This window comes from Podarcis vaucheri (genome assembly GCF_965113315.1).
Source record: "Podarcis vaucheri genome assembly, chromosome: 13".
In the NCBI taxonomy this organism is placed as follows: Eukaryota; Metazoa; Chordata; class Lepidosauria; order Squamata; family Lacertidae; genus Podarcis; species Podarcis vaucheri.
Window position 1 is genome coordinate 6,258,219 of NC_138751.1, and position 25,285 is coordinate 6,283,503.

Sequence of the window (25,285 nt, forward strand, 5' to 3'; positions counted from 1 at the left end):
GCTTCGGGGAGGTGTCTGCAAGCCTTGCGTGCGAGGCTTGGGGCGGCAGCCTGTTCTGGGGTCGGGGGAAGCTTGGGCTTCCCCAGCCCCACGGCTCGGGGGGGAAATAAATTTTTTTTATTCATTTCCCCCCCCCAAAAAAAACCAAGGTGCGTCCTATGGGCCAGTGCGCCTTATAGGGCAAAAAATACGGTATATCCCACACCTCTTTATCCCATTCTTCCATTTTATATTCTGCTTGCCCCTTCCACTTCCTAGCTATAATAATCCGCGCAGCTGTCATTTTCTAACACTGTCTTCCATCCAACCAACAATCGCCACGGCAGGATGAGGGAGAGATGATGTTAATTCCTTTACACTGATCACCTGTCCCCTTAAGATGCTTGCACAGCTGAGAACAAGGTTGCCCAAGAGAGACTGCCTCATAATCCCTTATATACCCAGCCGGTCACACTGTTCTGCAGGAGATTTTCCCTCTTAAAAGTCTCCACAATGTCAGGTGCTTGCTCCCCAGTAACCCGGGAGCAGGGCTTTCGGTTCAGTGGAACAGTCCAAACATGACACACCACCTGCCAGTGTGGTGTAGTGGTTAAGAGCGGTAGTCTTGCAATCTGGGGAACCGGGTTCGCGTCTCCGCTCCTCCACCTGCAGCTGCTGGGTGACTTTGGGCTAGTCATACTTCTCACAGAGTGTTTGTTGTGGGGGAGGAAGGGAAAGGAGAATGTTAGCCGCTTTGAGGCTCCTGAAGGGGAGTGAAAGGCGGGATATCGAATCCAAACTCTTCTTCTTCTTCTTCTTCTGGAGCAACTGAATATATTTTAAGCCAGAGAAAAGCATCTCTGCTTTTGTGTTCCTTTTGTGTTGCTCTTCAATCTTGTGGTTTTTTTTCCAAAATTTTTTTATTCGTTTTCCAATTTATAACATGCAAAAACATCAAAAACAAACAGACAAACATTTTCTCCTTGCTATAATGATTCCACTTTTGTTAACATTGTTGAATGACTTCCTCAAATCCCCCTAGCTGAGTTTCCCTATACTCCATTGTAACAGTTTTCCGAAACTATTTCCCCATAAAATTTACTTAGTCAATCTTTCTTTCTTCTCATTTTAACATTAACAATAGTATTTTACAACATCACGAATTGAAATCCTAGGCCTGTCTGGTACTCGCAAGGAATTCAGTTTATGTTATCTTAACATATTTAGCTAAATAATCTTTAAATTTCTTCCAATCCTCTTGGTACTCCTCCTCCCACTGCTCACGGACTGCTCTTCATTCTTGTTTGTGTGCTCTCATTTTTCCAAAAACCGTAGCTGTCTCGAAGGGTATGTCTCTAAATCTCCTTTTGACGTATATTTAGCAGGGTCTTCTCATGCTTTTAAGAGTCCCAGGGTCTTTGTGATCAGATAACCAGCTAATAATAATAATAATAATAATAATAATAATAATAATAATTTATTATTCATGCCCCACTCATCTGGCTGGGTTTCCCAAGACAGAGTGCCTTTGGGGAGGAGGATAATTGGGCAGGCTGACCTTTGACCCTCCCGCCCCTCTTTCCCCTTTCTCTTTCCTGCCCCCTGCAGTTCACTGCTGGGACTACCGGCGCTTCGTGGTACGGCAGTCACAGGTCGCCCCCCAGGACGAGTTGGCGTTCAGCGACAGCCTCATCACCCGGAACTTCTCCAACTACTCCTCCTGGCACTATCGCAGCCACCTCCTCCCGCAGCTTTACCCCGATGCCCAACAGCAAGGCCGGATCACAGAGGAAATCCTGCTGAAAGGTGGGCCTGGAAGGAAATCACAAGCTCCTTAACTGGGCTGCGTGGAAATGATTCGGTGTTCCTCCTATTGTTGGGTTGGCGTGGCAGGAGTCGGTGGGAGGAGTCCCCATAGGGAGGCATGCTGTTTGAAAAGCAATTTTATCCCGCTCTCCAGCTGGGGGAAAAGGCTCCCAGAGTGTCTTGCACGATAAGAGACACCACACAAGAGGAAAAAGGAACTGGGAGGGAGGAGGAAAGAAAGAAAGACTAGAGATCTTGTTGATTATTGATCATGGGCTCCTAAACTGCTGTGTCACATTGGATAATAGCTGGGATAGCTCAGTTGGTAGAGCGTAAGGCTGTTAATCTGAGGGTCATGGGTTTGAGCCCCACGTTGGGCAAAAGATTCCAGCATTGCGGGGGGTTGGACTAGATGACCCTCGCGGCCCCTTTCCAACTCTACAATTCTATGACTGAATGAAAGTTACAGTGCTCCTGGGATCTTTGGAAATGGAGAGAGAGGCTCTGAATGGTCTTCTTGTTTTATTTCATTTATTTATTTCATTAAATTTATATACCACTTGACTGTAAAGCAACAGCAAACTCAAAGCAGTTTACACCAATAATACAAAAATGAAATAATCAGTTTAAAAAACCAACAGTTGGAAGCAACTATCGAAAACCTTCTAAAAAGCAACAACGTAAAAGCGCGTGTCAGCGTTCTATTCCGGTTGCTCTGTCCCAACTCCTGCCAACCCAGCAGTTCGAAAGCACGCCGGTGCAAGCAGATAAATAGGTACCGCTGTGGTGGGAAGGTAAACAGCGTTTCTGTGCGCTCTGGTTTCCATCACAGTGTCTTGTTGTGCCAGAAGCGACTTAGTCCTGCTGGCCAAACGACCCGGAAAGCTGTCTGTGGACAAACGCCGGCTCCCTCGGCCTGAAAGCGAGATGAGCGCCGCAACCCCATAGTCGCCTTTGACTGGACTTAACCGTCCAGGGTCCTTTACCTTTTCTTACCCCATTATGGGCAATTTCTGAATCTGTGTGTGTGGACCTCTAAAAAATAATAATATCACAGTCAGTGTGGAAGAGCAAATATCGTCAACCCTTAGCTGTCATGTTTCATGATGAGCAGAATGGAGCTTGTGCTTTTTGGCGGAAGTGGCAACGTTGAGCAAGGTGGACTGATGGTTGGACTCAATGTAAGGCAGCTAGCTGTGACACAGCTTATTCCTTCATGGGATCTCTTCGTCCCAGGTCTGGCCACTGCTCCTGAACCTTGACCCAGTTGGCATCCTGCATATTTCAAAGAGCTGCTCTCCGAAATATAAATGGTTTATGCCCTCCATTTGTCCCTGCTGCTCAGCCCAGAGCACCCGCTGTGGCGGGAAGGTAAACAGCGTTTCTGTGAGCTCTGGTTTCCGTCACGGTGTCCCGTTGTGCCAGAAGCGATTTAGTCCTGCAGGCCACATAACCCTGAAAGCTGTCTGTGAACAAAGGCCAGCTCCCTCGGCCTGAAAGCGAGATGAGCGCCACACCCCATTGTCAAGTTTAACCATCCAGGGGTCCTTTGCCTTTACCTGTTGTTTTATTTTTAGACTGGTTAGGCTTGGCTAAACAAAAATAGGCTCCGAAAAGCAAACAGCGAAGACACCTGCCTGATGTCAATAGGTTCCAAAGTTTGAGTTCTGCCTCCCAATTTCTTACCAATTTACTGGTGCAGTCAGCGTGCGTGGCACTTCACAAAGGACAGGAGGTAAGTCCGTGTTCCGAGACGCTTGCAGTCTGAAATAGGCCTTTTCCGCTGCCTCCGATGTTTTTAACTGGCTATTGAAATTAAGACCTGCATGCAGAGCTCCGTCACTGAGCTACATCCTCTGCTCAAAATATCAGCCTACCTCGTCCACTGCTTCCTGGTTTCCCTGCAGGCCTCATCCAGCAAACCTCTTCTTATGACAGCCGGCAGCTTTCGAGCTGAGATTTCTCTCTGGGGCTGATGGGAGTTGTAGTCCTATGACTCCCATCAGCCCGCCAGCTTGAACAAACCTGCTTTGGGAGCGAGGGCAGCCAAGGTTCTTGGGCCCTGTTCCCAGTTTTGGAAGAGGAGGCTTTGAAAGCAGGTGCGGCCCTTTACCAAGGGCTCCAGAACTCTTCCCCCCACCCCCAGCGCCGGCGGGGAGTGCGAGTCCGTGAATCACAGCGGCCGTCCCCTCTTGACAGTCCTGGGCGCATCGAAGGCGGTGCACGGCGATGACTTCGGCATGAGTAAAAAGTGTACACAGGGATTCTTCTCTCGGCTCCCTGGAGGCCCAGCCCTCACCTGGGCAGGTGAAATTCCAAGCGGATCAGATGGAGGCGTTGCCCCTCTTTGCCACTCACGGCCTGAAGTCTCCCGCAGCCGCTTTTGTTTGGCCTGAGAGACAGGGCGTGGGAGCCTTGCCTGGAGCCAGCTCAGCCAAGAGAGAGACAGAGACGAGGGTGGGTAACTCCCTGCGTCTCACAAGGAAGGATTCAGAAATGGAGCAGTCACGAACAAGGGGCCACCTGGACAGATGGAGATCTCTCTGCTAGGTGTTTTTCTCCTATCCTATCCTATCTCCTCTTCTTGCCTTTCAGGGTCAAAGGGCAACAAGTACAAGGCCCAGGCGATGTATTAATACATCAGCTAGGACTGGTTTGAGGGCCAGAGCAAGGGGGCAGTATATCACAACTGTGGAAAGCGGGCGGCGCTGTGGTCTAAACCACTGAGCCACTTGGGCTTGCCCATCAGAAGGTTGGCCGTTCGGATGCCCACAACGGGGTGAGCTCCTGTTGCTCTCTCCCAGCTCCTACCAACCTAGCAGTTTGAAAGCACGCCAGTGCAAGTAGATAAATAGGTACCGCTAAGGCGGGAAGGTAAACGGTGTTTTCGTGCGCTCTGGTTTCTGTCACGGTGTCCCGTTGCGCCAGAAGCGGTTTAGTCCTGTTGGCCACATGACCCAGAAAGCTATCTGGGGACAAACGCCGGCTCCCTCAGCCTGAAAGCGAGATGAGCGCCGCAACCCCATCGTCGCCTTTGACTGGACTTAACCATCCAGGGGTCCTTTAGGTAAAGGTAAAGGGACCCCTGACCATTAGGTCCAGTCGTGGCCAACTCTGGGGTTGCGGCACTCATCTCGCTTTAGGGAGCCGGCATACAGCTTCTGGGTCATGTGGCCAGCATGACTAAGCCGCTTCTGGCGAACCAGAGCAGCGCACGGAAATGCCGTTTACCTTCCCGCTGGAGTGGTACCTATTTATCTACTTGCACTTTGACGTGCTTTCGAACTGCTAGGTTGGCAGGAGCAGGGACTGAGCAACGGGAGCTCACCCCGTCGCGGGGATTCGAACCACCAAACTTCTGATCAGCAAGTCCTAGGCTCTGTGGTTTAACCCACAGCACCACCCACATCCCTCCAGGGGTCCTTTACCTTTACCTAATTATATCATGAGTGAAACCTTCACCGCCAGCACCCGGTGTACCAAGTGAAAACCAACTGCAGTCTGTTTTTAATTTAACAACAGCTTAATTTTGGCCAGAAAAATTTGCTTGGGAATGTGGCAGTTCAGGAAGGGGATGATCTGGTCCCAGAGGTGGACGTTCTCCAAAACCCAGTGTAGTGGTTAAGAGTATCAAACTAGGAATGGAAAGGCCCACATTCAAAGCATCTCTGGGTGGCCTTGGGTCCCTCACTTTCATCCTAACCTTTCTTGCAGGTTTATTGTGAGGTTGAAGCACGGAAGAGGGGACAACCCCACCTATAGCCCTGAGCTGCTTTTGAGAGACGGCAGGATTAAAATGCAATTATTCTTGACAATCCCGTGCAGAGAGGCTGGCTTTCCCCCATGCAATCTAGTCTCGATTCTGCCCCTCCTCCTTTCGGCTGGTCTTTTGTGGTGCCTGCGGACCCACACCCACACCCCCTTAAACGAAGGATCAAGAGATGAACAAAAGCCAAACCGCTGCGTCTTTGCGGTTTCCGCTTTGTCATGGGCCAGCGAGAAACTCTGGGTGGTTTCTACAACTTGGAAGTTTCAGTTTATGAGGGAAGGCAAATAATTGGGCTGTTTTGGTGTGGGGCAGGACTGGGGGGGAGGCAGAGGAGGCAGGCACAAACCTCCAACCCCAACACTTTGAGGTGAACTTCAAAAAGTCCTTGGAAAAGTCAGCTGTGTCTCAAGCATTTAAGTGGTTTTATAATTGCTTTCAAGGTTATTAACCATCATATACAAGGTGTGACCGGAAAGTTCGGTGAATGGTCACAGAAATCGGACAGTGAGAAATATTCGAACATGCGTGCCTTACAGGCCTTCAAAGTAGGCCTCTGATACAATGCAGCGTTGACAACGTTCGTAGAGCTGTTGGAAACTTCTGGAGAAGTCCTCTATTCATACTGCTTTCACTTCTCTCGTCACAGCAGCTTGGACGTGTGAAATGTTGGGAAATCTGTGCCCTTTCAGTGCAGATTTCAGTTTTGGAAAAATTAAGAAATCCGGTGGGGGCAGATTGGGAGAATATGGAGGGTGGGACAACTCAGTAACCTCAGTAACGATTTCACACGGAATATGCAATTCTTCCACTGTCGTTCGGAAGCACAAACGCCGATCCCACATCAATAAGTCACAAACTCTTAAACCACTCATACATTGTCTTTTGAGTTACAGCTTCGTCTGCCTACACAATTGTGAGCATTTCATGGGTTTCCGATGCCAATTTTATGTTCAAATATTTCTCGCTGTCCGATTTCTGTGACCATTCACCGAACTTTCCAGTCACACCTTGTATTTAAAGCACATGTCTTCCCCCACAAAGAATTCTGGGAAGTGTAGGTTTCACACACCCAACAGAGCTGCAATTCCCAGCAGCCTTAACAAACTACAGTTCTCAGAATTCATTGGGTGGGTGCTTTAAATGTATGCTGTGTACACAGCCTTAATTTTTAAGAAAAAAGAAAAACTCTCTTCATCACAAATGTCAGTCCTTTCACATCTCCTGTCAGAGAAGATTTTTTTCTTTATCTTTTAATACACCAAATTTTCCAGTAAATAGGTTTCGTGTTGTTGTTTCTCAATCTGCTCTTGAGCGTTACCTCCCGTTCTGTGTTGGAGATTTAATCCCAGGATTAGTCTCCGGCGTACCTGAAACGTGAGTAATAACTTTTGTAGAACAAACATGGAGCCAGCGCTGTCTTCACCGGGGGCTTTTAAATAGATAAAACTATTTATATGCAGCTCGTATACAAGAAGCGTAATATAGAAAAGGTAAACACAGGTGAAGCTGTAAAACTAAGGCTGAGAAATGCTTGCTGGAATAAATAAATAAAAGTCTTCAGTAGGTCCGATAGGAATCCATGCAGCCAAGTTATGAGACCACAAAAAGTGGCTCTCCCAGGCTTCTGGTTGTGCTCTGCCTTAATGGAGGCAGCCCCCACAACAGCGGGAGGTGGTTGGCGGAGGAAAAACAAGGATGAGTGAGGCTAAATCTTCCTTGCAAATTCCCTCCAGGGACGGGAGGAACGGACTTCACTTGCAGTTTGTGGTCCTTGGGTAAAAAAAGTAAAGGACCGCTGGACGGTTAAGTCCAGTCAAAGGCGACTATGGGGTTGCGGCGCTCATCTTCGCTTTCAAGCTGAGGGAGCCAACATTTGTCCACAGACAGCTTTCCAGGTCGTGTGGCCAGCATGACCAAACCACTTCTGGCGCAACGGGACACTGTGATGGAAACCAGAGTGCACAGAAGCACTCCCACTGGAGCGGTACCTATTTATCTACTCACACTGGCATGCTTTTGAACTGCTAGGTTGGCAGGAGCTGGGACCGAGCAACGGGAGCTCACCCCGTTGCAGGGATTCGAACCGCCAACCTTCCGTTTGGCAAGCCCAAGAGGCTCAGTGGTTTAGACCACAGCGCCACCCGCGTCCCTGGACCCAAATTGTTAAACTTGAACCTGGACCCCGATTTGGAGATATTGCTGTGGTATCCACCACATAAAATAGAAGCAAGCTCCATTCTCCCCAAAATATAACTTCAAAATGAACAAGCTGAGGTAAAACAACTCCATTGTAGGTTACACAAACACTAAAATAACCTTTGAATATTCGCTAAGATGAAATGTAGGCTGCAGACAAATGTGAAGAACACTCTCTTGTACAGTGGTGCCCCGCAAGACGAATGCCTCGCAAGATGGAAAACTCGCTAGACGAAAGAGTTTTCCGTTTTGGAGGTGCTTCGCAAAACGAATTTCCCATGGGCTTGCTTCGCAAGACGACAATGTCTTGCGAGTTCCTGCTGGTTTTTTTTCCTCCCCCCCTTTTTCTAAGCCGCTAAGCCGCTTATCAGCGGATCCGATCAGCAGATAAGCTGCTAATAGCGCTAATCCGCTAATCCGCCAATGGGCTTGCTTCGCAAGACGAAAAAACCGCTAGACGAAGAGAATCACAGAACGGATTCTTTTTGTCTTGCGAGGCACCACTGTATTATCCTCAGAGACCAAATGCCCACCGAAAGTAATCACACCATCAATACTACTACTACTACAACTACTAATAACAATAATAATATATTTAATCATTTATACCCAGACACATTTCAACATGAAGTCTGCCTCAGTGGCCAACCTTTGTAAGGTTGTCAGCTTCTGTATAAAAACTCGTAATTCGAGTAGATGTAAAATGTATCCACAGTCAAGACCGTGAAATCCTTTTTAGTTCTTAACTCCTTATCCAAATAAGGACGGTAATTGCTTTCAAAATACCTTAGGAAACCATAGGGTAGCCTGACTGGCTACAGAGTTAGCAGGAAGCTCGTCGTAAAACCATGAGTTTCAGGCAGAGAAATCAAAACCATAAAGCTTTTTTATGTCTTTTGCAGCCGCAGGCTTGAAAAATGGCGCCACCTGAACCCTCCTTGACTGTAATGGCAGCTTGGAGGGGGTCGGATCCTGAGCAGGGTTTGAAGGTGTTGGCTGGACACACACACACACACACACACCCAGCACCCACTTCTGGTTGCTGGCGGCAGATGAATCAAATCCCCTCCAGTCTGACAGATTCAGGGTCTCTATCATCTATCTCCTCCTTTTCCTTTATCCCCTCTGAGGTACGTTAGGCCCAAGAGACTGCGGCTGGCCCTAAATCTGTGGCCGAGCAAGGATTGAGAATTGTAGAGTTGGAAGGGACCATGCGGGTCATCTAGTCTGACCCCTCGCAATGCAGGAACCTTCTTGCCCAGCGTGGGTCTCGAACCCACCACCCTGAGACGTAGAATCCCGTGCTCTACCGACTGAACTATTCTGCATGGTATTTGAACCCGCGCCTCTCAAACCAGCACTCTGAACCACTGCGCCGCAGTGGATTTGTACCAGCTTAAACCTTTCCGGCTCCCCCCCAAATACGGTAGTTCTTGGAATTGTAGTTTGAGTAAGATGCTGGGCGTTCGCAGAAGGAGATCCTTAATCTAATCTCTCTCTCACACACCCCCCCCCCCCAAAAATGGGACCAGAATTCCCTGAAAAGATGGAATGTCTGCTAAACTGGCCAAAGTCCGTCAAGTTGACACACACCAACCTGAATGTTGTTGTTGTTGTTTAGTCGTGTCCAATTCTTCATGACCCCCTGGACCAGAGCACGCCAGGCCCTCCCATCTTCCACTGCCTCCCGCAGTTTGACCAAACTCATGCTGGTAGCTTCGAGAACACTGTCCCACCATCTCGTCCTCCGTCGTCCCCTTCTCCTTGCGCCCTCCATCTTTCCCAACATCAGGGTCTTTTCCAGGGAGTCTTCTCTTCTCAGGAGGTGGCCAAAGTCTTGGAGCCTCAGCTTCAGGATCTGTCCTTCCAGTGAGCGCTCAGGGCTGATTTCCTTCAGAATGGAGAGGTTTGATCTTCTTGCAGTCCATGGGACTCTCAAGAGTCTCCTCCAGCACCAGAATTCAGAAGCATCCATTCTTCAGCGATCAGCCTTCTTTATGGTCCAGCTCTCACTTCCATACATCACTACTGGGAAAACCATAGCTTTAACTATACAGACATTTGTTGGCAAGATGACGTCTCCGCTTTTTAAGATGCTGGACCTGAATGTACCATATTACAATATTGCTCCTTCTTCAGGGGAGACCGATTCGTTCACAGGGCCCTTGCTTCCCCCACTCTTCCCTTTCTCCTTACTTTTCTTTCTCCCTCCCAGAGCTGGAGCTGGTACAGAACGCCTTCTTCACCGATCCAAACGACCAGAGCGCCTGGTTCTACCATCGCTGGCTCCTGGGCAGAGGTACGAAAGCGATGCACGTTTCCTTGTCCCTGTTCCCCTTGCAGAGCTGCCCCACTGCAAGACGTGAAAGAACAGGGAACCAGGGAACCTCGCCTGGAACCATCATTGCTTAGTTTTAGCAAGGTGACTCAGAAATTACAATTAATCCAGAGTGCGGCAGCTAGACTGGTGACTGGGAGTGGCCGCCGAGACCACATAACACCGGTCCTGAAAGACCTACATTGGCTCCCAGTACATTTCCAGGCACAATTCAAAGTGTTGGTGCTGACTTTTAAAGTCCTAAATGGCCCTGTATACCTGAAAGAGGGTCTCCACCCCCATCGTTCAGCCCGGACACTGAGGTCCAGCTCTGAGGGCCTTCTGGCAGTTCCCTCCCTGCGAGAAGTGAGGTTACAGGGAACCAGGCAGAGGGCCTTCTTGGTGGTGGCTCCTGCCCTGCAGAACGCCCTCCCACCAAATGTCAAGGAAATGAACAACTCTTTGACTTTTAGAAGGCATCTGAAGGCAGCCCTCTTTCAGGAAGCTTTTAATGCTTGGTTTATTTATTTGTCTTTCCCTCTGTATTTACACAACCATTTACCATGTTACAGTTTATGCACATATACTACGCAAGAAAATGAAAAATACAACAAAAAATAAAGAAAAAAGAGAGAGTAGAGCTAAGAAAAGATAAAATCAGCTTCCGATTGTTCTCAAAAAACTGAATCTCATTTGTTATGACACAGTGTCATGATATTGTACTTTGTTTCCTTAATATCCTTCAGGGGGAATTCTTTTAGTTTGTTGTCTATACATTAGAAGAATCTCTTTTTTTAAATTCATTTTTTTAAATTTTCCACTTTAACCATCCAATCAAATCACATTAAATATTCCAGATTATACATATACATATCAAACAATCCAAACATTCTGCCAAATTATAAATTTTAATAGGACTTCCCATGCTTCAAGTTTGGAGGGTTCTGAACGTACATCACAAGAATCGTTCAAGGTCTGCCAGGAGATTTTTGCTTTCATAGTAATTTTTCAAATATTCAAATATTCTTTAAACACTATCCATTCTTTATTCACCTTCTGCACCTCTAACTCTCCCAGTCGTTCTTGCCAATTGGATGTCTCTCCTGTCGCCCCCACAGCTGACCCAGAACCAACAATTCGCTGTGTCTACGTCAGCCGAGAGGATACCTCCTTAGCAGTTGCCTTCTCCCACCCCGTGGCAGTAAGTTTTGGAAGGACGGGAGGAAATTGAAGCCCCGGTGCCACCCGCCTCGCGTCCTCGAGAGCCAAGGGTCTTCCTCAATCTCTCTCTCTCTCTCTCTCTCTCTCTCTCTCTCTCTCTCTCGTTTTTTAGGTGGCACCAGCGTCTCACGACCTGATTGTGTTTGGAGACGAATCGCCTCTTGTTGTACGTTGGCGCACCCCTGATAGGAGGAACAGGCCTGGCTTTATGTGGGTATCCTACAGACCCCCTGTGCGTGGGACGAACGAGAGTCGGGAACCAGAAACATCCTGAAGTGTACCTTCCACTTTGGGGGGGAACAGACAAACGTGGAGATTTGAAAATGAGTTTTATTTGACGCAGGTCAGCTCCCTTAACAAGCTACAGTTCCCAGAATTCTTTGGGGGAAGCCATGACAGTTTTATAGAGTGTGTGTGTGTGTGTGTAAATTTATTTACAGTGGTGCCTCGCAAGACGAAAAGAATCCGTTCTGTGATTCTCTTCGTCTAGCGGTTTTTTCGTCTTGCGAAGCAAGCCCATTGAAGGATTAGCGGATTAGCGCTATTAGCGGCTTTTAGCGGCTTTTAGCGGCTTATCTGCTGATCGGATCAGCTGATAAGCGGTTTAGCAGCTTAGAAAACGGGGGGGGGGGGACCAGCAGGAACTCGCAAGACATTGTCGTCTTGCGAAGCAAGCCCATAGGAAATTCATTTTGCGAAGCACCTCCAAAACGGAAAACTTTCGTCTAGCGAGTTTTCCGTCTTGCGAGGCATTCGTCTTGCGGGGCACCACTGTATTTGGTTTTTCAAATTAAATTTTACAGTCACATATCCAGCTTACAACACAGAAACAAGATTCCAGGGAATCTCCTCCCCTTTGTGGGTCCCATTGCTAATCATTTCCTCCTGCGTCTTTTACGATAATCCAAATCTTCTACCTCTCCGTCGGGTCCAAAATTCGCCGTTAAACTACAAGTGATATTCCAACACTCCTAAGGATTTTAACTGTTTGCAATGGTTTTTAAGAGAAGTTAATGAATTCACCCCATTCCTTATTAAAATTTTGGTCTTCCAAAATTTGACAGCTTAAAAAGTGGTGTGTTGCTGCTTTCAGCGCAGATTGGGCCCTGCTCGGTGCCAAGGTCAAAGCACTCTGTACGTGGTCAGAGACCCCGCGGCTTCGCAATTTGGAGATGAACCTGACTAGTTAAAAGCAGGTTCTGAGGTCTGAGGAGGGTGAGAGCCGGGGCTGTTTTGATGTGACGGAGGCAATGGAATAACCCGTTGGCTAAATTTGAAGGAAGGGGCTTTGCACTTGATCCTGTGAGGTGAGGGGAAACAGCTGTTCTGCCAGTGGTTTCGGTTTTCCTTAAATCACGGCATCTCCCAGCTCTGCGACTTGCCAGCTTCCGCCCTGAATGACCACTGGCCGCAGCACACCTTCCGGGTCTTATGGGCCGAGGGCCAGTCCCAGAAGGAGTGTGTCCTTTTTAAAGGTATGTATGTATTTACTTATTAGATGTCTTTCGCACTCTGCACCGTAAGTTCCCAGGGCTGTTTACAACCGCAAAGCATTATGGGTTGTGTCCAGTGCTAGTCTTGTTGTGAACCACCCTGAGGTCAGCGGATGAGGGGCAGTAAACAGATTGAATAAATAAATAACTTGAGAGTATACCCGATGGAGCTACTCAGCATAATTGACATTTAGCTGTGGTTGGGGGTTGGACTAGATGACCATGTGGGAACCCAGCTCTACTATTTTATGATTCTGTGACAGGAATAGACTAACTGACACGCTTTAGAGCAGGGTGGTCCAATCTGCGGCTCACGAGGCCTTTTTTGGCGCCCCTCTGTAGCATTCAAGGAAAAAAACACCTTATAGCCTTAAAAAATTTATTTTTTCGTGTCATGTGTTGCTTTTGAAAGCGCATACATCAGTTTGTGTATTAAATTTCTTTAACGATTAAATATATTACATTTAATAACTGTGTGCTTTATATATGTAATCAAATGTATTATGTATATTTAATCTGAGATGTGGGAATTTAATTCAGTGTGTGTCCCCCTCGGGTTCTGTGTCAGAAGTGCTCTTGCGGCCCACTTAAGTCTGAGAGGTTGGATCCCGCCCTGCCTTTTAAAAAAACAAATATTCATTCACATCCATGGGTCTGAATAGAACTAACACTGGGAAACAACCCACAGTTGGAGAACCAGATTTAGGAAGAGGGGGGATACTGTGAACTGACTGATTAAAGAGATGCAATTTGGGTGAAATGTGTAGTTTGAAGATGCCAACTGCACTTGTCAGGAGAAGAGATTTCCCAATTTAGGGGGCCAACACAGAGAATCCTGGGCTGCTGTGGGTGGCAGAACTATTACCCCATTCTTAACCCCGGAGAAGATCAACAGGAATAGAGGTGGGCTTTCACACGTTTGGGGGGCAAGAAGGGTTCAGGGCTTTAAGGAACGTCGGAAGTTGACTTTCTGCCGAATCAGACCATTGGTCTGTCTACCTCAGTATTGTCTTCACTGACTGCCAGCAATGGCTGTCCAGGATCAGAGGCAGGAATTTCTCCCAACTCTACCTGGAGATGCCAGAATTCGAACCTGGAACTATCTGTTTGCAAGGGAGGGGCTCTACGACTGAACCAGGGACCTTCTTGGGGGTCCCAGAGGGGCTGAGAGGGTCCCCCCTTTGTCTTCTTCTCCTTTGGGGATCACTTGTAGCTGAGTAAGATTGTCTTCCATAAACACAGTCTTAACAGTGAGTCCGTAAGTGACTGTGGAGGCCAATTCTGGATCCACACATCCTTCCACAGTGGGGACATTGGTTTCCAGGTGGGAGTTGATCACGGTGTGGATTTGCCAAGCGAGCCTTCCTGCTAACATGTTTCTCCCTTGTGTCCTGAGCTCAAGTGTCTTCAAAGCTCACAACACCTTTGGGAAAGGCTATTCTCCAATTGGAGGGACGCGGGTGGCGCTGTGGGTTAAACCACAGAGTCTAGGACTTGCGATCGGAAGGTTGGCGGTTCGAATCCCTGCGACGGGGTGAGCTCCCGTTGCTCGGTCCCTGCTCCTGCCAACCTAGCAGTTCAAAAGCACGTCAAAGTGCAAGTAGATAAATAGGTACCGCTCCGGCGGGAAGGTAAAACGGTGTTTCTGTGCGCTGCTCTGGTTCGCCAGAAGCAGTTTAGTCATGCTGGCCACATGACCCAGAAGCTGTACGCCGGCTCCCTCACCCAAAAAAGCGAGATGAGCGCTGCAACCCCAGAGTCGGCCATGACTGGACCTAACGGTCAGGGGTCCCTTTACCTTTATTCTCCAATTGGAGCGCTCTCCCCAGAGACCCCCCTCTCAGGTGGGGGGTTTCCTGCCAGCAACCCCACTAGCTTCCCTTCCCCAGGGCCCCCCACACACTTCCTCACCTCCTCGATTTAACCCCTTTCCCCCTCTCTGCCCCCCACAGGACACAGGGATTGCTGGAGCCAAGATTCAGTCACTGAAGAACAAGTTTTCAGGTAAGTAGCCAGGGGGAGATGACTGAAGCCATGGGGAGAGAGGGGCTGGTTCATATGGACCTTTAAAGAACATTTTTCCGGGATCCATCATATGTGACAATGAGCACCTCGTTGTTGACATCTGTCCGTCTCAAGAGACAATGGAGTCCGCCTCCAGGGGTGAAGTCAAACGGCTGTGTTAGCTGCACCAAAGTGACCTCACCAGGGCACAAGCCTGGGTGGTTTATATGGAGGTCTTGGGCTGCCTAGGCAACAAGACCATAGCTGTCAACATTTCCCTTTTTTTAAAGGGAAATTCCCTTATTCCAAATAGGATTCCTCACCCGCTACTGGGCTCGAGGCCTGATCCAAGACGGGCCACAACTGGAGCAATATCGCCACACAAATACACGCTAAAAGTTCCCCAAATGCATGCCTGGCTTAAAAGTGAGGCCTGGGCCCCAAAAGGTTGGAGGCTGCTGGACCAAATGGTGCCCTGCCAATGTTGTGGACTACAACTCCCATGATCCCTGACCATGCTGGCTGCTGGGAGTTGTAGTCCATAACATCTGGAAGGCCCCACTCTGGCTAGCCTTTGTGTCTGCTGATCTTCTCCCCTGACTCCATTTTCCCCTCACAACAGCCCAGTATGATAGGCTTAATAATAATAATAATAATAATAATAATAATTATTATTATTATTATTATTATTTATATCCCGCCCTCCCCAGCCGAAGCAGAGCTCAGAGCGGCTAACAACAATAAGCTGAACCCTTGCAGACGTCTGGGGCAGCAGGGCCCTGCGGGTGTTTAGATCTTCTTGATTACCGGTATATCTAGTCATTGCAATGATTATCTTCTGTTTTCATGGTGCCTTGTTGTATATATTTACCACCACCTTGACATTTTATGTGAGTCGGCAGTATAAATAGGAAAGGGTGGGAGGAGACATTGGTGAGTATTGGGAGGCTAGAGGGCTGAGTTTGGGTTTGGGGGATGCGGGCCGAAGCGTAGCTCGGGACTCCAAGCCGCCCTTCTCCCCAGCCTCAGCCTTCCATCCATAAAATGGGAATATCCACGCGACCAGCATACCAGAGTTGTAGAGATGAGCAACCCATAAATTACAAAGCACTTTGCCAATTAGGAGCGCTTGACATAAACGGCGGTTATTATTAATCATAGCCCGGCTCCTAATTCTGCCAAACTGTGTAGATTATGGCTCCGGGGTGGAGATCCGGCTAGCAGGCCTGCTTTTAGCTAATCTGGGGGAAAGGGACATTTTGTAATTTTGTAATAGATCAAATGCTGCGGTAGGAAGAAGTTGCATGCCTTAAGGCTGCGCGTGGGACTTACTTCTGAGTAAGCCTGTCCGGGAGTCTGTTATAAGACACTCTGGCAAACCAGCAATCGCCTCGTGCAGCTGGGGTTGACCTGGAAAACATGACCAGAAATGCCCTTTTCAACTGAGGCGAGCGATAGGTTGCCAAGCGGGGAAGTGGTGTGGAAGACTCCTTCAAAACAGGGCCATGCGGTCGGATGGGGGAAGGATGTTTCATAAGCGCGACTCCAGGAAGTGGTGTGTTTCAGCTGACTCACCCAAGTGAAAGGGAGACACAGCTCTGGGGTTAATGGGGCTGTCAAATGCGGTCGCTGCAAACAACCCTGCGTGTGACAGCATTGTCACACTGCGGTTTCGTCACGGTCGAGGCACCCCACGCCACCAAAGTCGTTGTGCCCTCCCTGAGGGTTCAAGAAAGGGAGATCTGAGTCCTGGGTACCCCATAGCAGGGAAGGGGAGCCTGAAGAATAAGCGCTGTGCCCTATACCTCTTTGCTGTTGTTGTTGTTTAGTCGTTTAGTCATGTCCGACTCTTCGTGACCCCATGGACCAGAGCACGCCAGGCACTCCTGTCTTCCACTGCCTCCCGCAGTTTGGTCAAACTCATGCTGGTAGCTTCCACAACACTGTCCCACCATCTCGTCCTCCGTCATCCCCTTCTCCTTGTGCCCTCCATCTTTCCCAACATCAGGGTCTTTTCCAGGGAGTCTTCTCTTCTCATGAGGTGGCCAAAGTCTTGGAGCCTCAGCTTCAGGATCTGTCCTTCCAGTGAGCACTCAGGGCTGATTTCCTTCAGAATGGACACAGATAACAGGCCAACATATATAAGAAACATAATACAACATTAAACATTTTTAAAAAGACTCCCTACATGGGATTGCCTTCAGATGGCTCAGGAGTTGGATAACTCCATAGCCTCCAATGAAAATAGGGACATCCTAAGAAAAAGGGACGCGGGTGGCGCTGTGGGTTAAACCACAGAGCCTAGGACTTGCCAATCAGAAGGTTGGCGGTTCGAATCTCCGCAACGGGGTGAGCTCCCGTTTCTCGGTCCCAACTCCTGCCAACCTAGCAGTTCGAAAGCACGTCAAAGTGCAAGTAGAGAAATAGGTACCGCTCCGGCGGGAAGGTAAACGGCGTTTCCGTGCACTGCTCTGGTTCGCCAGAAGCGGCTTAGTCCTGCTGGCCACATGACCCGGAAGCTGTACGGCGGCTCCCTCGGCCAATAAAGCGAGATGACCGCCGCAACCCCAGAGTTGGCCACGACTGGACCTAATGGTCAGGGGTCCCTTTACCTTAAGGAAAAGCAAAACATTCTGGTATCAAATCAGAAACAGGGATGGCTTCCCTAAATCAGGGACGTCCCTGGAAAATAGGGACACTTGCACAAACCAGAAGTGGAGTCCCTAAGGGGGTTGGATGGCTCCTTATACACCTCCTTCCGGCAACTCCTTCAGCCAATCTGGTGCCAAACGTCTTGCTCTGCTTTCCGTTGGACCACATCAGCCAGGCCAAGAGGGGGGGTCACACTGCCCAGGCTTGCGCCCCAAAGAGGTCACTTTGGTGCCATTAACACAGCGGTTTGACTTCACCCCCAAAGGCACACTCCATTGTCTCTGGGGACTCTCCTTTCTTGGAGGTTTTCAAGCAGAAGTTGGGAGGTCATCTGTCATGGATGCTTTAGTTTCGATCCCTGCATTGCTGGGGATTGGGCTAGATGACCCCCTGGGTCCCCTTACGATTCTACGATTCTGTCCCAGAGGCTGCCTCCTTTCCTCTTTCTGAGAACTAGGATCAGAGGCAGCGGAATGAGCAGCGCTAGTCATGCCAGAAACTACAAGTAGTAGTGGTGATTTTGGGTTTTCCTGCTGGCAAGGACCTGTCTCTTTAGTCTTAGAACGGTAGAGTTGGAAGGGGACGCAAAGAATCATCTCGTTCAACCCCCTGCCATGGCTTATGGGCCTTCATTCAGGGATTGGTGGCTGAGGGGACACTGGTCTCTCTCTTTCTCTCACACACACACCTCTTTCAAGAGTTGGCCATCTCCCTTGACCTCCCAGCTCCTCACTTTCCTTCTCCTGCCGCAGGTGTGAGCTGTCCATTGAGAAGTCCACAGTACTGCAGTCCGAACTTGAATCCTGCAAGGAATTGCAGGCCTTGGAACCGGAGAACAAGTGTAAGTCTCTGGGCTGCTCATGCATGTTCTCTACAGCCTTATTTCTGTCACGCTCTGGGGAGGGATGTGGGTGGCGCTGTGGGTTAAACCACAGAGCCTAGGACTTGCCGATCAGAAGGTCAGCGGTTCGATTCCCTGCAACGGGGTGAGCTCCCATTGCTTTGTCCCTGCTCCTGCCAACCTAGCAGTTCGAAAGCACAGCAAAGTGCAAGTAGATAAATATGTACTGCTCCGGCGGGAAGGTAAACGGCGTTTCCATGCGCTGCTCTGGTTCGCCAGAAGCGGCTTAGTCATGCTGGCCACATGAGCTGGAAGCTGTACGCCGGCTCCCTCGGCCAGTAAAGCAAGATGAGCGCCACAACCCCAGAGTCGGCCACGACTGGACCTAATAGTCAGGGGTCCTCTTGCGGGGGGGGGGGGATGAGAACCAGGATTTTGAGATGCATATCCTTGGGCAACTGTTGCACTGCTGTGTCTATATTCTGCGACTACACTGAATGCATATGCAGAATCGGAACAGAATCCAGCATTCTAAGCATCAGTGACATTATGAGCTTTTAAAAAAGCAACAACAACAACCTTGTTTGCAGTCCTTAACACTTGGAAGTGTCGGGCAACACTTGGCTGAAACCCCAGCAGCTGAGTTTGGGAACCAGTCTGGTATAGTAGGGTGGAAATCTTCCTATGATTAGTAAAAAGCATGGTAATTCTTTAAATGTTTTTTTTAAAAAAAATAATTTATTGTTTTTGCGCCCTAACGCGTATAGTTCTTGTTTGCCATCCTCGGTTCCTTTGGGAGAACGGGCATGGTGGAAATTTAATAAATAAATTGTGCAGAATAAATAAACCACGGTGAATGCAGGTCACAGAATTCAGCTGTGCCTCCGCACAGAATTTTTCTCTTCAGTTAAGGCGGGGAACCAGTTCCAATTTTTCTTTTTTTGTGCTCTCTCACTCTCTCTCTAGGGTGCCTATTGACCATCATCCTCCTCATGAGGGCCTTAGACCCCTTGGTTTATGAACACGAGACCCTCAGTTATTTTACGACCCTGAAGGTGAGCTGGGAGTGGGGGAGAGAGGAGAGCGGAATTAATTCAGCTTCACCCCCAATATCCTGTATCCCTTCTGTATCAGCAGTCGGTTTGCGGAAGTGTTTGAAAAATAACATTTGGGGGCGAAACACCCCGCGTACTCACAGACTTATTTGGAGTGGGGGGTGGAAAATGGGGCTGGAATGGAGTGTCCTTACAGAGGGCATGGCTGGCTGGAACCCTGAACAGGCACACCCCAATGAACCGCACTGCGTCATTTTGTTGCTGCCCCCACTTGTCCGCATTTACTGCTCCTCACCTGCTGGTTGAGGGACGTGGGTGGTGCTGTGGGTTAAACCACAGAGCCCCGAGAAGGGGTCAGCTCCCGTTGTTCAGTCCCTGCTCCTGCCAACCTAGCAGTTCGAAAGCACGTCAAAGTGCAAGTAGATAAATAGGTACCACTCCGGCAGGAAAGTAAACAGCCTTTCCGTGCGCTGCTCTGGTTCGCCAGAAGTGGCTTAGTCATGCTGGCCACATGACCCAGAAGCTGTATGCCAGCTCCCTCGGCCAATAAAGCGAGATGAGCGCCACAACCCCAGAGTCAGCCACAACTGGACCTAATGGTCAGGGGTCCCTTTGCCTTTACCTGCTGCTTGAAAGTTGTCTGGTGACAATGGTGTCTCTGATTTTGTGCAGGTGTCCTTTGTTCCTCAGCTGTCCTCTCCTAATTTCACACACACACACACACACACACACACACACACACACACAGGGCAGACAAGGCAGCTGGCTTCGGAGGCCCTGTAAGCCTATCGTTTGAGAATGCCTAGCCCCAAAATGGAAAAGCCCAAAAATGGAAAACACAGGAGTTACCAACCATGAAGGAGTGGCAAACAAAGATGGCTGAATATGCGGAATTAGCAAAACTGACTCACAGGATCCGCAATCAGGAGGAAACAAAGTTCCAAAAAGAATGGAGTACAGTGGTGCCCCACAAGACGAACGGCTCGCGAGACGAAAAACTCGCAAGGCGAAAGGTTTTTTCGTTTTCGAGTTGCTTCGCAAGACGAATTTCCCTATGGGCTTGCTTCGCAAAACAAAGCTTGCCCCCGCACCCCGGACCTCTTTTGAAGCAAGGGACAGCAGGGAGAAGATTGCTTCTCCCCATTGCCAGCCCCGCAATCTCCGGGGACAGAGGGGAAGGCGCACGCGCGCCTTCCCCTCTGTCCCCGGATCCCTTGTGAACCAAGGGGCGGCAACGGAGAGAAGCGATTCTCCCCGCTGCCCCTTCCCTTGCTTTAAAACAGGTCCGGGGACAGAGGGGAAGGCGCGCGGCGCTTCCCCTCTGTCCCCGGACGGTCTCCATAGGAACGCATTGATTGATTTTCAGTGCATTCCTATGGGAAACCGTGGTTCGCAAGACGAAGAACTCGCAAGAAGAAAAAACTTGCGGAACGAATTAATTTCGTCTTGCGAGGCACCACTGTAAATTTATGGACTATATAAGTGAGAACTGTAGAAATTTGAAGACGTTAGCAGGGCTGAAATAAATGATCTAGATGTCACGAAGGAACTGTGGGTCAGAGATTGGAATAAGAAAACCCGCGGGAGGGACGGAGGGAAGTCAATGCTCTGTAGAGCGTAAAGAAAGATAGTTGTAAAAGGATATGAAAGGATATGAAATATTAGTGTATTTTGTCTGTGTATATAAAATGAAAACGGGACGCGGGTGGACCTAATGGTCAGGGGTCCCTTTCCCTTATAAAATGATAACTTAATAAAAAGCACATTTTTTAAAAAAAGAGAATGCCCACTGACCTCTGCTTCCGTTCTCCTTTTCTCACTTTCCCTCCCCAGGGAGCTGACCCCATGCGCTCGGCCTACCTGGATGACCTCCGCAGCAAATTCCTGATTGAAAACAGCATCCTCAAGATGGAATACGCTGAGGCCCGCGTCGTGGACTTGTCCCAGAGGGTAGGAGGCCTTGGAGGGTGGGGGCTGACAGACAGGAAGGAGTAAGGGACCAGGAAGGAGCCTGAGGAAGGGAGCAGATTCTGCGTGAGTGCTAGGGAATAGCCAGGAAGCGGGGAGATTTGTGGCAAGGTCCTGGTACGTCCCATTGTCAGGGACTAGTTGGACGCGGGAGGAACCAGCCAGGGAACCTTCAGGGGAAGGCAGCCCAGAGCCCAGGGTTTGGTGGTGGGACAACGATGAGAGGACAGAGGAAGAAGACTGGAAGGAGGAGATGTTGGAAGCTGGGGAGGCGACAGGGTTTAGTGAGCGGGGAGAGTCTGTGGTGGAGAGAAGTCCAGAATCGGAGGCAGACGATGAAGCAGGAGAGAGGAGGGAGGCAGAGAAGGGTCTGGCTGGTGAAGAGTCACCGGTATCTCCCCTCTCTCCTGGTCTTGACACCTGGCTTGAGAGCAGTACATGTGAAAAGGATCTAGGAGTCTTGGTTGACCACAAACTTGACATGAGCCAACAGTGTGACGCGGCAGCTAAAAAAGCCAATGCAATTCTGGGCTGCATCAATAGGAGTATAGCATCTAGATCAAGGGAAGTAATAGTGCCACTGTATTCTGCTCTGGTCAGACCTCACCTGGAGTACTGTGTCCAGTTCTGGGCACCACAGTTCAAGAAGGACACTGACAAACTGGAACGTGTCCAGAGGAGGGCAACCAAAATGGTCAAAGGCCTGGAAACGATGCCTTATGAGGAACGGCTAAGGGAGCTGGGCATGTTTAGCCTGGAGAAGAGGAGGTTAAGGGGTGATATGATAGCCATGTTCAAATATATAAAAGGATGTCACATAGAGGAGGGAGAAAGGTTGTTTTCTGCTGCTCCAGAGAAGCGGACACGGAGCAATGGATCCAAACTACAAGAAAGAAGATTCCACCTAAACATTAGGAAGAACTTCCTGACAGTAAGAGCTGTTGGACAGTGGAATTTGCTGCCAAGGAGTGTGGTGGAGTCTCCTACTTTGGGGGTCTTTAAGCAGAGGCTTGACAACCATATGTCAGGAGTGCTCTGATGGTGTTTCCTGCTTGGCAGGGGGTTGGACTCGATGGCCCTTGTGGTCTCTTCCAACTCTATGATTCTATGGTCTCCCAGGACCAAAAGAGGCATGAAAAGGGCGGCGGAGAAATTAGCTGCAGGCAGGCATAGTCTCAGATTGCTTGGGGGAAACCCTGGAGAGGAGGAGACCTTCAATCTCAGCAACTGCTTCATGGGGGCAAGACCTGCCAGAGAGGAATTGCAGTGCCCACTAGGCCTGACACTCCTGTGCAGATCCTGTTTTTACTGATAAGAGTTAACTCCACTTACGGCGTGTGATTTACGGCTGGCTGGCTTTGACGCTCCTTGAGCCTGCCTGTTGGTTCCTCCAAGACTTAAAGTCACCCAGTGAGATGGATTAAGGGCAGGCGGGCATCTGTTTGGCCACTGGGGGCGGACAGGTACGGGTAAAGGGACCCCTGACCATTAGGTCCAGTCGTGACCGACTCTGGGGTTGCGGCGCTCATCTCGCTTTATTGGCCGAGGGAGCCGGTGTACAGCTTCCGGGTCATGTGGCCAGCATGACTAAGCCACTTCTGGTGAACCAGAGCAGCGCATGGAAACACCATTTACCTTCCCGCTGGAGCGGTACCTATTTATCTACTTGCTCTTTGACATGCTTTCGAACTGCTAGGTGGGCAGGAGCAGGGACTGAACAACGGGAGCTCACCCCGTCGCGGGGATTCGAACCGCCGACCTTCTGATCAGCAAGCCCTAGGCTCTGTGGTTTAACCCACAGTGCCACCTGCGTCCCTTGGGGGCGGACAGGATGAGGCCACTGGCCTGATCTAAGAGGCTCTTCTTAAAGAAACGTCCACCTTGAATTGGCACATAGTTCGGATGCTCGGATACGGAGTTCAGCAGAGCTCCTTCTTCTCTAAGTGGCAAGAGATCGTAGAGTTGACCCTGAGATTAAGAGCATCGTGCTTTACTGACTGAGCTAGAAGGCTCTGTAAGGCGGGAGAGGAGTATTGCTGTGTGTGTGTGTTGAGAATTAGCTCAGGTGTGTGAGGACTCCCCATAAATGTTCCTTCCACCACCACCCCTGTTTTATTTCCGTCTCCCCAGGGCCTCACCATTCTGTGCCACCTGGAGCACCTGCTTCTGGTCACTCACATGAACATCTCGGACAACCTCCTCCGCTGCTTGCCCCCCCCACTGGCCATGATGCGCTGCCTTGAGGTGAGGCTGCCCCCCCCCAAGTGCCCAGAGACAGCTGCCCGTCTCTTAGGATCCCCCAGCCTTCCTTAGAAGCCCTTTCTTCCCCCACCACCTTGTCACAATAACGCCTTCAGGCAGAGGGCACGCCGGGTGCGAAGTCTAGGGGAAGCCACAGCTATTACACTGAACGGAAAGGGGGCAGATTTTGGTGTCGCATGTGGCACGGCTGAAATTTGAGACCCCCCAGGTCCACCGTTCTTAACACCAGGCCAAGTGGGCCTCGGGTATTGCAATGGTACCTCGGGTTACATACGCTTCAGGTTACAGACTCCGCTAACCCAGAAATAGTACCTCGGGTTAAGAACTTGGCTTCAGGATGAGAACAGAAAGCGCGTGGCGGTAGCAGGAGGCCCCATTAGCTAAAGTGGTGCTTCAGGTTAAGAACAGTTTCAGGTTAAGAACGGACCTCCAGAACGAGTTAAGTACTTAACCTGAGGGACCACTCTATTTATGGGCCCCTGAATTTCCACAGCCACATTTCAAAGTTGGGACTGCAGGTTGCGGGCTGACTTGTGGGGTGGGGACGCGGATCGGGTTCCTGTTCCCTTGCTCCTCTTGACGCTCCTCCTCCTCTGTTTCGCCTCAGGTGCTGGAGGCTGACGACAACCAGATTGAGACCCTGGAAGGCCTGCCCCCGCTCCCTCGCCTGGAGGAGCTCTCCCTCTGCAACAACCGTATCCTTGGCGCTGTGGGGGTCTGGGGCTGTTGGGGTTCACTCGGGGTGGGGAAGGGATGCTCTCTGGGAAAGGGGAACCCCCCTCTCTCTCTCTGAGAGCCAGTGTGGTGTAGTGGTTAAGAGCGGTGCACTCGTAATCTGGGGAACCGGGTTCATGTCTCCGCTCCTCCACATGCAGCTGCTGGGTGACCTTGGGCCAGTCACACTTCTCTGAAGTCTCTTAGCCCCACTCACCTCACAGGGTGTTTGTTGTGGGGGAGGAAGGGAAAGGAGAATGTTAGCTGCTTTGAGACTCCTTCGGGTAGTGATAAAGCGGGATATCAAATCCAAACTCTTCTTTAAACTCTTCTTCTCAGCCCCACGCACCTCACAGAGCGTTTGTTGTGGGGGAGGAAGGGAAAGGAGATTGTGAGCCGCTTTGAGACTCCTTCGGGTAATGATAAAGCAGGATATCAAATCCAAACTCTTCTTCTTCTCTCTAGCCAAAGTTCTCCTTGACTCCGCTGCCCCTCGCTCAGGCATCCAGCAGCCTTCCGGCCTCCGCACCCTCGCCGCCTTCCCCAAACTCGCCCACCTCAACCTGCAAGGCAACCCTCTCTGCCAAATCCCCGGCGTCCAGTCGGAGCTTGCCGCCTTGCTGCCAAATGTGGGGACCATCCTGACCTGATGGGTTTTGCAGGAGACCCTGCTCAACACACATGCACCCCCCCACACACACACAGTTCCTCCCCACACACACACTGACCCCCTTTTAATTTATTGGCATGAGGAAACGATGAAATAAAAAAAAGGTAATTGTTGCTGTGAGTCGCTACTGATGTCCAATACATGCAGCAGAAAGGGGGGGTCCCAGGAATGTCCCCCCGTTCCTGCTGCTGCACCCCGCTCTCACGCAAACGCATATTGAATGTAGCTGAGAAAATGTGCAGCCTCAGAAATCATATCAGAAGACTGTTCTCACACAGGCCAGCCGTAAAAGCCCAACAGTTCCTGAATGATCTCCCAGCGAGAGACCTTGGTAGTAA

At 49.8% G+C, this 25,285-nt stretch overlaps 1 protein-coding gene across 5 annotated transcripts in view; it reads left to right on the forward strand.

Moving 5' to 3' along the window:
* The window catches only part of RABGGTA (Rab geranylgeranyltransferase subunit alpha), a 36,839-nt gene extending 11,779 nt beyond the window's left edge, over window positions 1-25,060 (forward strand). For all 5 annotated transcript variants that reach the window (XM_082197694.1, XM_082197696.1, XM_082197695.1 and 2 more), the window contains 12 exons: window positions 1,588-1,785; window positions 9,966-10,049; window positions 11,186-11,268; window positions 11,401-11,502; window positions 12,658-12,763; window positions 14,734-14,785; window positions 18,190-18,278; window positions 19,245-19,333; window positions 21,167-21,283; window positions 23,432-23,545; window positions 24,171-24,258; window positions 24,779-25,060. In XM_082197694.1, coding sequence (XP_082053820.1) covers window positions 1,588-1,785; window positions 9,966-10,049; window positions 11,186-11,268; window positions 11,401-11,502; window positions 12,658-12,763; window positions 14,734-14,785; window positions 18,190-18,278; window positions 19,245-19,333; window positions 21,167-21,283; window positions 23,432-23,545; window positions 24,171-24,258; window positions 24,779-24,927 — 1,271 coding nt within the window. In that variant the 3' untranslated portion in view covers window positions 24,928-25,060. The remainder of the gene's footprint in view (window positions 1-1,587; window positions 1,786-9,965; window positions 10,050-11,185; window positions 11,269-11,400; window positions 11,503-12,657; window positions 12,764-14,733; window positions 14,786-18,189; window positions 18,279-19,244; window positions 19,334-21,166; window positions 21,284-23,431; window positions 23,546-24,170; window positions 24,259-24,778) is intronic.
* The last annotated feature ends 225 nt before the right edge of the window (window positions 25,061-25,285 follow it).